The 13,549-nt window shown below is 39.2% G+C and overlaps 1 protein-coding gene across 6 annotated transcripts in view; it reads left to right on the top strand.

Annotated features, from left to right (window-relative positions):
• The window catches only part of LOC123747303 (excitatory amino acid transporter-like), a 99,742-nt gene that overhangs the window by 77,491 nt on the left and 8,702 nt on the right, over positions 1–13,549 (top strand). For 5 of the 6 annotated variants that reach the window (XM_069319792.1, XM_069319794.1, XM_069319791.1 and 2 more), the window contains exons 8-11: positions 76–309; positions 7,818–8,012; positions 9,445–9,579; positions 10,638–10,866. In XM_069319792.1, coding sequence (XP_069175893.1) covers positions 76–309; positions 7,818–8,012; positions 9,445–9,579; positions 10,638–10,866 — 793 coding nt within the window. The remainder of the gene's footprint in view (positions 1–75; positions 310–7,817; positions 8,013–9,444; positions 9,580–10,637; positions 10,867–13,549) is intronic. The other variant, XM_069319795.1, reaches the window with a different exon arrangement.

The raw sequence follows: 13,549 nt of genomic DNA on the forward strand, positions 1-13,549 counted from the left end.
TCTCTTTCCACACCTTCAGTCTTGTATACAATGATTATGGTGCATGCATCTCCTAACTTTCTCTTGTACTTTCAGGTTGTCTCCCATCGGTGTGGCCAGTGTGATCATGAGCAAGATATTAAGCGTGGAGAACTTGGGCACAGTGATGAGTAACCTGGGTCTCTTCATTGTGACAGTAGTTGTGGGAGTGTTCATCTACCAGTGGATCATTCAAAACCTTTTCTACTTCCTCTTCACTCGCCGCAACCCCTTCACCTTCTACTTCAACTTGCTGGAGCCCTGGGTGACCTCCTTCGCCACGGCTTCAACGTGAGTAGTGTGTGTGTGTGTGAGTGAGTGTGGGTGTGTGTGTGTGCGCGTGTGTGTGTGAAGATAGACAACGCTACTCCCTACAGCAAGAGGTGCTCCAGTGCTCACAATGCCAGTCTTGGCGGTCCTCCTCCATCTATGTCATGCCATGTTATTAAGAAAAAAAATCCTATCTCTCCTCAAGAAACTCTAAACAAGGTTCTTTTACTATTATTGTGAAATATCTGTTGACTTTCAGTATCTTATTCCTCTGCTGGAGTTTATAGGCACATGCATTGCTGAATGGATTTACTGAACTCGTAAGTACTGTATCACAATACAGTATTCAGATGTATATATAATCCAATTTAACATTTTTTAATGTATATTATAATTTTAACTGCATTAAATGTTTAAAATATGCAAAATTAAAGGCACTGGGACCATGCTGAGAGACTGGTATGTGAGCCTGGTGCGCTTATACATATCTCTGTGTGCGAGTTCGGACCTAACCTCCTTTAACTTCCATTCTTACTTTATTAAAACTGACCTCTTCTCACCAGACTTACTCACTTTTGACTTTTGGAAACATTACTCTGAGCCAAAATATTATACAATACACAACCAGTGAGTAAAAATATTCAATATTGACCTGTGACCTCGAAGCTACCACATGAGTGTTACCTAGGGTCTGAAACTCGGCTCTTGTTTTCATACATTATTTCTCATTTTGGCATTTTTATCAGCATTTATCATTGAATTGTGAATATTATATATTGCTTTCTTCATCCTAGGCTGCAAAATAATATTATTACTGTACCTCAATTGTCATCATATATAATTAAAACTTATGGATTACAATTTGATAAAAACTAAACAAAAAGTATAAAAAGTGTCCAAACTGTGCTAACATCAGATGTTCAGGAAAATCTCCAAGTCTAACATGGCCTGAGATGTACTGTATATTCTTTTTATGACAAATAGGAAAGGTGTTTGACATTTCTCTCATCCTGTTAGTCCCAATATGGCTAATGCTATCCCATCAGACCATATTTAGAGAAAATCTTCTTAGCTTTATACTGTCACGTGTGTCTGGCCAGAAGGTCACCTACCTCACTCACTTCTTCAGTAGTATATACTTATGATGTCTGCTTCCAAATTCTTGCTTCAAACTTGTATTAAAAAATTAACTTCATATGTCTAATAATTTTTTGTTAAGTTATGATAGAGAAGTTTTACACATCCATTTCAATTTACACTGCATTCATTGTTCATTCACATTTGTCTGACTTGCACCCATCAACTGGACATCCACACCCCTGACTATAACCTGTCAACTGGATATCCACACATATGACTCAATTTCAGACCTTAATCCCTCGAACTCGCACAAGAGATGCAGGTACTGGCATCCATTTTGCAGTGCAGGTGCAATCCTTTTAGTTAATGGGCTGTGACTGTTAGGACACTATGTCCAGTCTTGGCTGCACGGCTCCGGGTATCGACTGTGAGCACCTACACATCTGCATTTTGTCCTCATCCTCTTTTTATTTTTTTCATCGCTGGCATGAGCAAGCACAATGGACTTGGCTCTTCTGCCTGAAGCATTAAATTTTATTTTCTCCTTTCATTTTTGGGCACTGTAGAATATTTTGTTTCCTCTATTCATGTTCTGTACAGTGTATCATTAATGCTTGCATTTATTTTTGCCTAATCTCACTGCATCTGGCATGGTGATTATCATTTACTGTCTGTGAGGAAATGGCACCCAGATTTGACAGAGTTGAACACAACATCTTGTACAGTATATCTAATGTTATAACTCTTGTAATGAAATTTGCTCAGTGTGCTACCAAGTCCTGAACACTATCTAATTATGAGTGTCATCTTACCCTGCGGGCCATGCCCTCATATACAGTACTGTACTTGAAATACCTTGCCCTAGCATGATGCTTCACAACACCCGATAAAAGGTAACAGGCTACTTTTTCAGTTGTTATTATTGCTGCTGAAGATTTCCTGCAAGCTGAAGCTCTTTGGAATGGTAACATAATAATAATAATATCAATGACATAATGTTTGCAGAGTTAGCCAAAGATCGTTCGTTAATTCTGTAAATGCTATACTAACAGAGTATAGGTACAGTACTTGTAATTTGTTGGCTTCAGTATTATAAATATGGCACAGGTATTTCAGCCCAGACAAACATAGGGGGCCTTGTTTTATATATATATATATATATATATATATATATATATATATATATATATATATATATATATATATATATATATATATATGTATGTATGTATGTATGTATGTATGTATGTATGTATGTATGTATGTATGTATGTATGTATATATATATATATATATATATATATATATATATATATATGTATGTATGTATGTATGTATGTATGTATGTATGTATGTATGTATGTATGTATGTATGTATGTATGTATGTATGTATGTATGTATATATGTATATATGTATATATGTATATATGTATATATGTATATATGTATATATGTATATATGTATATATGTATATATGTATATATATATATATATATATATATATATATATATATATATATATATATATATATATATATATATATATATATATATATATATATATATATATATATATACATATATACATATATACATATATACATATACATATACATATATACATATATACATATATACACACACGCATTTCTCGAGTTATGACCCCTTTTTCATTGGAAAATTCGATTCAGCTAACGACCTTTGCCTCAACTTGTGATTTGTTGATATATACATGTATTGGTCAACGGAGCGCATAGTTCCTGGTGGCACGGGCGACCCTGCCTCAGTTTATCGGACCACCCACTTAGTGACGATAGCACTTGAATTATTTGTAATCTGACTAGCGAGTCCAGTACTCTGACCATCTGACCACACTGACTGTTCAAAAGTCATCGGTAGCCGAGGCTATATCCCCATGACCTGACAGCACTCAGCAGACACAGATCACAGTTCGTTTTTGTCAAACCAATTCACTGTCTAAGGAAAATGCAAGCTTCAAATGTACTACTGTACATACTTTCATAAACCACAAGTCAATTTCCAAATACAATTGACTTGTGGTTTATGCAAGTATGTCGTACATTTGAAACTCAGGTTTTCCTTAGATAGTGAATTAGTTTGATGAAAACAAATTGTGATTTGTGACCACCAAGTGCTGTCGGGTCATTCGTGATATAGCCTCGACTACCAATGACTTGTGAACAGTCAGTGTGATTAGTTGGTCAGAGTACTGGACTCCTAGGGGGTTTTCAGCTCCTTGCGGTCTAAGGTTTGAACCCATTCAAGATGAAGAGTTTTCCTAATACAATTGACTTGTGGTTTATGCAAGTACTGTATGTCATGTATGTATGATTGTATAATATATATTATAATATAATATATATATATATATATATATATATATATATATATATATATATATATATATATATATATACAGTATATATATATAAAATATGAAAATGTATGGCACTGATGGCTGTGAAGGAAAATGAAATATTAAATATTTGAGATCTTTCATGTGTATTTAAACACATCCTCAAAAATACTTTACTAACAAAATGCATACAGAGGTAGTATACATAGGCAGGAATAGGACAATGACATGCAAGGTGGAAAATGCAAAGCCTTTATTAGAGCCGCTTCAAGTTAAAGTCCAAATGAAAATAGTTTTCCAGTAATACTTCTATTGTACTAAGATTTTAGTTTAATAAGTCAATTAGAAATGAATTTAATATATGAAACCATTACTGTACAAATATTCATGTTACATGTTTCACTTATTTGTACTAAAGTAGGTTCAATAATAAGTGATCATTTTGGGAAATCAGAGGCAACAACATGCAGCTTTGTGCTGTCATGGCATCTGTTTAAATTCTGCAGCCAATCTGCTTTGGCCTTCAAAGATTTTAATGTCTGTTGTTTGTGCCATTCATGCAACTATAAGCTGCAACTGTGCAACACCAACAGTCAACCCCCAGGCTACAATCCTGCATGAACCATTAGTAAAGAGCAGTAAGCAAATGCTCGTACAGAGAACATAATAAAGGAAATGGCAGAAGGCCTATTGGCTCTTACAAAGCAGCTCCTATTTATATCCACCTAAACACATTCACATAAGGCATATGTCTACCCTATTCTCAAAACAATCCAGCAGTCAACATCTATTATGTTACCCAGTAATTTATTCCATAAATACATCAGTAATTCTGTTTTTATATCAGTATTTAACCAGGTCTTTCCTGAATCTAAACTTATCCAATTTATAGCCATTATTTATTGTTCCATATTGTGTATAATTAAAATCTTATTTATATATCGATAGTCAAGCTCTCTTGTTCATTTATATACTGTACGTCAAACTTGTCATTGCTTACTTTTCATCTTTCTAAAGAATGTAAATTAAGCTTTTTAATCTCTTCATAGGTGAGGTTTCTAATTCCTGGGATTAACTTTGTCAAACTCTGCTGTTTAATCTAAATAGGGACTAACAAGTGCAATATAAAGCTTAAGAATAACATATAATTTATTGAGAAATTCCATAGGAGCTGTGATGAGAGTTCAAAACTATGCGATGGGTGTTCCCATGCACAGGCCCTAGTCAAGATCTGTAGGGCATGTAAGTGGAAACACCCACTGCATAGGTTCGAACCCTCATCACATCTCCTACGGATTTCTCATTGATGCAGTCACGTTAGTGTGATTACTCGCTGTACATAATTTATTGCTAATGCTTTTAGAAATCCCAGGCAGTGCACAAATGGTAGGGCACATTTCCTGTCACCTAATGCCTCTGTTCACCTAATAGTAAATAGGTACCTGTGAGTTAGTCAACTGTTGTGGGGTTGTACTCTGGGGATGGTCAATAGTTCGACCTTGCAGGGAAAGGGGAATGTGGATATAAGCCTAAAGTATGTATATATATTCACAGGCTGCCTGTCCCAAGAAAATGAATTATTATTATTAAATGAATTGCATTAAAAGGGGGTATCCTATTTGCTTTATTTTGAACTTCAAAATTTTCTGCCGTTGCTCTTACGACTACTGCTTTTTCCTTTTACTCACAAACTCCATGATCTGCTTCCTTTGGTTTTTTGTGTCAGAAATTGGACAAATACAAATGCCATACTCCTCTGGCAGACACTTGCCTTCCCAGCTATGATCATGTTTCTCCTCAATGGAAATTAATCTGACTAGAGATTAAGTACACACTGTATAATTATACAATATAGCACAAACATGAGGATTTGTTGATATGTAAATTGATATGAAGACCACAGGGGAAGGGTAAAAGCCAAATTAATGGGCAGGACTACTAGAGCAGCATCAGCTGTCTCAGCTCTTGCCTGCTCTTCTATTATATTGTTCCCACATCTTCACTCGGGCTGCTGCATTTTCTATATTACTACTAGATGACGATTTTTTGTAATTTTGGGTTATATCTTGTTATATTTCAGGGATTATTTAAATATAATAATTTAAACATTATACTGTAGCTATGTTTGAGATTATTTAATGTAATAAAATGTAAATAAATGTGAAAGGTTGAACATAGTTTGTTGATATTATTACATTTCATTTTTGATCATGTACAAATATGAGTCTACCATTGGGTTCATCTTCCATCAGGAGGGTTGGAGAATTACTGTTGCTCTCCTACCCTTGGTGGTCAGGACGTGAGGTGGGTGCTAGGAGACCACAACCCTGCCCGTCGCCTCTCCAGTAACGGCCGCATCACCGTTTTCTTTCAGCGGGCGGGAGGGGAGACGGAAGTGGAGCCGACGAGTCCTGTCTCGACTGTGCCCTCTGTACTCACCCTCGCCACCGCCTTTCCTCTATACACGAAACCCGCGAGCATGACTTAGCACGTAATGCGAGGACGGCATTTCTAATTCTACAATTTTAGACTTTGCTCAGGGTGTGTAAAATTCATTTGATAGCCTCCTTTTCATTAGCCACTGTGCTATATGTATTTCTTCTATACTTAACCGCATGCTTGTTCATTGAACTGCATGCAATTTGAACTTATTTCCTTCTTGATTTTCATGAAATAAAAGCGTCCTAGCTGTTCATGTGAACACAGCTGTGAGTTTTGCTATTACCGTATCTGGGGTGGGTCAGCCGCTAGTGCATGAAACTTCCTGATGTCAACCAGCCGTCCAACCATATGTGCTAAGGCTCATCCTCGTTGTGTGGACTCTGTCCTAGGTTTGGTGCGTAGAGGCTCTCATTTGACACTCATCACACACACAGTAGTGGGTCACATCTGAGAAAGCTTAGCCTAGAAAGGGAGGGGAGGGGGAAAAAAGGATACACAGGGAAACAGGTCTCTGTCTCTGGGGGGTAACCAGCTGATCCAGCCATGGTGATGCCAGAACCTCTGTCCTTGCCACTAAGTTGTAAATTAAGCCCTACTAAATTTACCGGACGGGATTTAATAAGCACAAATCAATGGCGATGTTACTATCAGTTCATACAACTGTAACTTGCTCCATGTTTTACTTCAAAATTAAATCAAATGCAACTCATAATCTGGTCTTAAGTGCAGGCATATCCAGATGAGAGTGTTGGAAAGTTCAACTGGACAGGAGGTTAAAGCTGCGGCCTGGGACTAACCCCCATGAGGAAAACCAGGACCTTCGAGCCAGAGTTATGTGGACATAAGCAGTTGTGTAGCATGTGAAAGATACTAGAGGTCTAGTGAGTTAATGGAGGATGATCACTCATGATAGGCCTATTCTAATAATACATCAAATATGGAAGTCAATATAGCCCCCTCAAACCCCTGGCAATGCCCAGTGTGAACCATTGGCTGCAATATTTTCTAACCTATGGTGCATGAAATTTTCTTAATTAATGATTGCTTTTATGAGGTAACAAACTGAATACATATATTTTGCAGTAAAATAATATTTCATCAAGTAAATATACACACTTAACATAATATTTGACCTCGTCCTCCGGTAAATTTAAAATCCTTGACCACAGTGAAAGTTAAGTCTGCTGTCAGATATGCTAGTCAGGTTTGTCATGTAATGTTAACGTTTTTTTGTCCTACGTTGCAGAGTGCAAAGCTAACCTAGCACTCTAGCTACATTTGCAGGAGCGAGTCAACCGGGGCTGGCAGAGAGGATTAGAGCAGTGAGTGTCAGCAGCTGGGTAAGTGGCTCCCTCTTGTGCTGAAATCTTACAGGCCCTCACCCACCCCAGCTCCCATAATGCTAAACCCGTCACTTTCAGTCAGAGTCACACATGCACAACCTAGTCTGTTTGTTTATTTCAGAGATAGTGCCGGTTCCCGGCCAGTGTGGGTGAGTAAAGTGTTGATCGATCATGTTGGCTAACCCCTGTAATAGCGGCGCCAGTCATGCAGGGTGTATCTCTGGGTGGTCGTTAATGACACTCCCCAACATCATGGTCCTGTATTAACACTTATTCCTCCTACAGGGCGGCTACGCTGCCTATCACCTTCCGGTGCATGAATGATAAATGTGGCGTCGATCCACGGATCTCCCGCTTTGTGCTTCCAATCGGCGCCACTGTCAATATGGATGGCACAGCTTTATTTGTATCTGTTGGCACAGTGTTTATTGCTCAGATGAATGAACTTCCCCTTTCTGTGGGAGAATATGCCACTATCATGTAAGTTGCCTACTTTTTGTAACTCAGGTGTTCAATGTGTTTTAAGACTAGCTGTTGTCATACAGTAATAGATTAAATAGTTTTCGTTTTTACCTGATGTGAATCATTGCCTAAAGCTAACATGAATAAAGTATTATGGGAGTTTCAAAGGCTAGTTTATTCAGTACTACTTTCTGTGGTTCTTCATTTAAGAATTACATGGTGAATAACTATTTTGTTCCCATGTACAATATTGCCGAAATTTTATCATGATTAATTAAAGAATTGCAAATACATAATCACTCAACATACTATAACTGTTTCATATTCTTGTAACTGGAATATTGTGAATTGTATTGTCATTCTGCTAGAACTATACAATAAGCACATATAATGCCTGATAAATGAATGTTTAATCATCTTGTCTCAGTATATGTGCTGCATTCTCTGGTGTCAAAATGCAGCTTACAGAGTGCTGCAGAAGTACTGTATGTGGTTGACTAGAATAATTACGCAAAAGTGTGCGATAATGGGAATATTCCAACCTAAAACTTTAGGATGATATACATGATATATCAGATGCAATATAAGCAAGGTTGGGCTATGGCAGAAATAAGAATGATGTATATACACCGAAATCACAATAACGTGATATATCAAATGAACAAATCCACAAGGGCCTTGATGAGGGTTTGAACCTATGCGCTGAGTGTTTCCAGACACGTTTTAGTCAACTATACCATGACACAGTAAAAGAATCGCAACCTGGAGTGCTACTGCTCCCACGAAGATCCCGAGGGTTCCACTGGAGCCTAACTGGGGTTTCACACAGTTCCCCACCATGCACTCGGGCTCTGTTAACCAAATAATTCTACCTCTGACGGGATGTCAGATTCAGATACCTGTACTTCAATACACACAGAAATCACAATAATGTGATATATCATGGTGTGAATGATATATTATGGTGGTAAATTATGACATATCATGGTGGGGAAATGGTGTGAAACCCCAGTTAGGCTCCAGTGGAAACCTCAGGATCCTCGTGGGGGCAGCAGCACTCCAGGTTGCAATTATTTTACCATGTCGTGGTACAGTTGACTAGAATGATAATAGAATTATGCTTCTGGGAACATTCGGTGCATAGGTTCGAACCCTCATCAAGGCCCTTGTGGAAATGATGCATATGATATGAATACTTGACTTGAACTCTGGTCATCCTATATCCAAATCTTCAATAAGTCATAGGAAGGAATATGCCCAGAAATATTGCAGTAGTACCCTGTAGCCCCCACACACTATCTAGCAAATATTCTTGTAAACCTCATGCTAAACTGTAGTAGTATTCAGTAAACCATGATAGTGACAATTTCTCAAAAAACTAAATGCATAGTGAAATCAAAAGAATGAAATGAATTTATGAATAATTTATTTACAATTTCTCTATGTTCAGAGTGACGGCTACAGCCGCCAGTGTGGCTAGTGCCAGTGTGCCCAGTGCAGCTCTGGTGCTCATCCTCATCGTGCTCACCTCTGTCAATCTGCCTGCGGAAGATGTCTCCCTCCTCTTTGCCATCGACTGGCTGGTGTGAGTATCAGTGCCTTTGTAATGCTTTGTAAATGCTGACATGGACAATACAATTCAGAACAATACAATCTAATTAAAATACAGTATGGTGTACTGCATTCTCACATACACATGCAAAAACATCCAAAGCATATATGACAGAGTGCTGGGAAGGTGGGACATCACGAGAGTAGCTCTCATCTAGTAACTACATTTAGGTGGCAAGTGGAATTCAATATGAATAAATGTTATAATCAACTGGATAATAACATAACATCAATGTAATAAACAGTCATAATCATAATTGACCATATCGTGGTACAGTTGATTAGAGCGTGTCTGGGAACACTCCGCACATAGGTCCAAACCCTTGTCAAGGCTCCTGTGGATTTGTTCTTTGATATATCACATTAATGTGATTTCTTTGTGTAATAAATGTCATATTATGGAGTGTAGAATATAAGAAAATAGGTCACATGCGATGTACAGTTTATGTGAAAAAATGCAAAAGAACTTTGACAAAGAAAGAGATCTAGAAGTGGTTCTGGATAATTAACTGTCACTAGAGGGCCACATAAAGGGCATCAAGCAAAGAGCCTATGCTACACTTTCCAACTTAAGAATTACTTCTAAATAAATGGGTTGTGAAATACTAAGGAATTGTGCATGACATTCGTGAGACCCAAACTAATATGTAGCAGTTGTATGGTGACCATATTTGGAGAAGCATATCAATAAACTGGAAAGGGTGCAAAGACATGGAATACAATTAATGAAACGCATATGATGAGTCCAGGATGATGACTTGTAGACTACTTTTGAGGTGACTATCATAGAATGAGTTTCTTTTAATAACTGGACCCTATTACCATATTTAAATAAATATTATAAATTACCAGTACTGTACTGTAATGTATTTCTTAATTACCTATGATAAAGGTTATTTTATTTTTGTCAAGATCAAGCAGGTATCAAGCAGTCCAGTTATTGTTAAAAAATTCATTCATACAGTAAGTTATAATCATGCTGTCTTAAATACTATTTCTATACATATATAATGAGATTCATTCTCTTTGCAGAGATCGTTTCCGTACAACTAACAACATGTTGGGAGACTGCTACACTGCTGCCATAGTAGAGCACTGGAGTCAAGGTGAACTGAAGGCCATGGATGCTGAGGCCAACGCTGAGAACTACTCCAACGACGTGGAGAAGGCGGCAGATCTCACACCCCTGGTAACCCGCCAGCATGACACCGACCCTACCGAATCTCTCCTGCATGAGCCCCCAACGCTCCTCAAGGGCGTGGTGAGACACTAACATTACTAATTGTCCTGATCCATTTTCAATATACGTAATTCATTTTGACCTGTCGTGGAGATGCTGTATAACTTTTCTGGGGAAGCCCCTGGTGTCTCCCTGAAACTATCTCATTGAGATTGTTCTATGCAAATGGTCACATCAAATGCCTGAGTTATGTTTGGCTTACCAGGGCTCAGAGCCAAAAACCTTTCTCCCTCACAGAGGTGCAGGGAGCAAGTGACAATTCGCTGCCACACCAGGAAAGTATCCAGAAAGTTAGCGAAGTTCTACAGACAACTAGGGGGTTAACAAATATCAAAGCCTCGAAAACACTAAACAACTCCACAAACAATTTACACAGAACAAGAGAAACATTCAATATTAGTTGGAAAATCATAGTTCTGAATGCCAACACAAGGCAGCCTAGTTTCTGCACATCTTCATTGTGGTTCTTTTGTGATTCCTGGTAGACACAGCTTCCAGACATAGCAAGCCCTGCTACTTCGAGCAAAGTGCCAGATGTCATTGGACTTGTTCCTGCAGGGGCCATTTGTCTTGTATTATCATCTATACAGTATTTTAGATTTTGTTGAAGTGCATATTTTCTATCCAGCTTTGCTGTGCTTCAAGCTGCATGTGTTTTGGTTCCTTTGCCAGGATGGTTGCTGGCACTGGCCCTGCACTGACAGATATCTCTCTGATGTGTCTGGTAGTTCTCCTGAGAGGCCAGACCAGCTGGGTGGAGAGCCTTGTTTAGGGCTTTTCACTAAATTTTGAGTCCTCTATTTAGGCCCTTGGCTAGAGGGGTGTACTGTTGGTTGTGGGGTGTACTGTTACACACCTGTTACACAAGTTTTGTAACAGTTGTGTAACTGGTACATAACTCTTACAGGTGTGTTCTGTCACACAAGCCTCATGCTGTAGCTTGTGTATTTGCTTATACAACACTCTGCAGTCACCACGAATAGCTGGGTTGTTTTGGCTGCCCTCCTGGGTCTTTGGCATGATTGGTTCATCCCATTGAGCCCACACTCTACATATTTGAGTTTGAAGGATGATTGCTATCTCAACACCTACAGCTCTGATTCTTGTGCGGATTGTTCCCTCTCGATTTCCACTTTGCCTGATTCAGCTACCAATGCAGAAGCTTTTTCAGGCAGCTGTCAATTTGGAAGCTAGGTTTGACAGAGATAGGCATTTGCATAATTGTGTTTGGATGCACTGGAGTTGGCTCCTATGGTGTTTAGGGACCCGGAACTGGATGTGTTGATGATTTCCACCTTAAGTAAATCCACACCCTTTCTTCCTTCTCCTGCCAGTGTGTTTTGCCCTTCTTATCTTTCCCCAAGCCTGTATCTGCTTCGTCCACATCTGAGTTTCAGAGTCAAGGCAAGTTTTAGCGTGGAGTAGCTTGGGGTAGCCTCCAGGGATAGTCTTCTACACATCTACAGTGGCTGCAGTTGAATCCTCCACCCCACTCCCAGTGTTCTCATTTGGAAGACCCATTTCTGTTGGACGAGGATTACGGTTCTTCCTTAGAGCCTTCATGGCAGCCTTCTGGGCTTGAGGCAAAGCCCAAGGAATGGTGTCCATGAGTGCTTTTCCACCCTACTTGAACCTTGGAACCTCTGGAGGGTGTTTTGCTTTCCTCTTTATATTTATGGGTATGGTTGGTCCCCCTCGGGTTCAGTTCTTGGTCCCATTCGGTATCTCAGAATTGCTGTATTTCCGTGTTTTCCCTTCAATGGCTCAGGCTGATATTTTTGTGAAACCTTTGGTTCCTTTCCTTTTCAGCCTTGCTCAAAGTGCTCGCCCTACTCCATGTGGAGGTGGTGGAGGCTTTTTTCTTGGCTCACCTCTCATGTGAACTGGCTGCGTTTGCCTGTTCATTAGAATCGGCTTGGTGCCTTTTCATTTCATCCGCCTCAACTTTCTCGCCTCTTCTCTTTCCAGAGGATACAGTATCCCAAGTTCAGTTTGCAGTGGTCTTCTCCAATTGGCCTATTAACCATTTGTGGGTTAATTAACCTATTAACCTATTAACCATTTGTGGGCCTATTAACCTTCTTGGGTTCTGCCATAACACAGAACACAGTGGGTTCTGCCCCCACTTGGAGGCAGTCTGGTAGGGGTGGGACCTTGCCTGTTGTTGACTGAGATAGGTTCTCAGAGAGTCAGATACCCAGGCCATTGCGCTTCCTTTTGTGAATTCCTTTTCTGCTAGACATCGCAACGACATGTTGCGGAATGGTGGTTTTACTAATGGTTAGCACTGACCCTTTACCCCCTTTTGACATAGTTTACCCTTTTGACATAGCCAAAAGTGAGCATCTCACTCATTTTCCCAGCTCGTGGTCCCCATGATTCATTGGCCTTTTGGGTCATTTTACATAATCTGCAGTGGACATGGTTGGTCTCTCCCCATTTTTGGGATTGAGATTTCGGCTCAGATATTCTCCCCAGCTTGGCATCGAGTCATTATGAGTTAGATGACCTTGTGCATGGTCAAGCTGACCTCATTCCTTTGGTGGATGTTCTGGTTGTTTCTATTCCCAAAAAGGGACTCGGCAGGCCTATGGTACCTCCTCGATCTTTTGTGTTTAAATTCCTACATTATTTTTCCTACCCACTGCATGACCCCCTTGGCTCAAGGGTGCCTGGTTTTACAGGCTGGCGCTTGGATAGTGTC

This window comes from Procambarus clarkii, chromosome 94 (genome assembly GCF_040958095.1).
Source record: "Procambarus clarkii isolate CNS0578487 chromosome 94, FALCON_Pclarkii_2.0, whole genome shotgun sequence".
Classification (NCBI taxonomy): domain Eukaryota; kingdom Metazoa; phylum Arthropoda; class Malacostraca; order Decapoda; family Cambaridae; genus Procambarus; species Procambarus clarkii.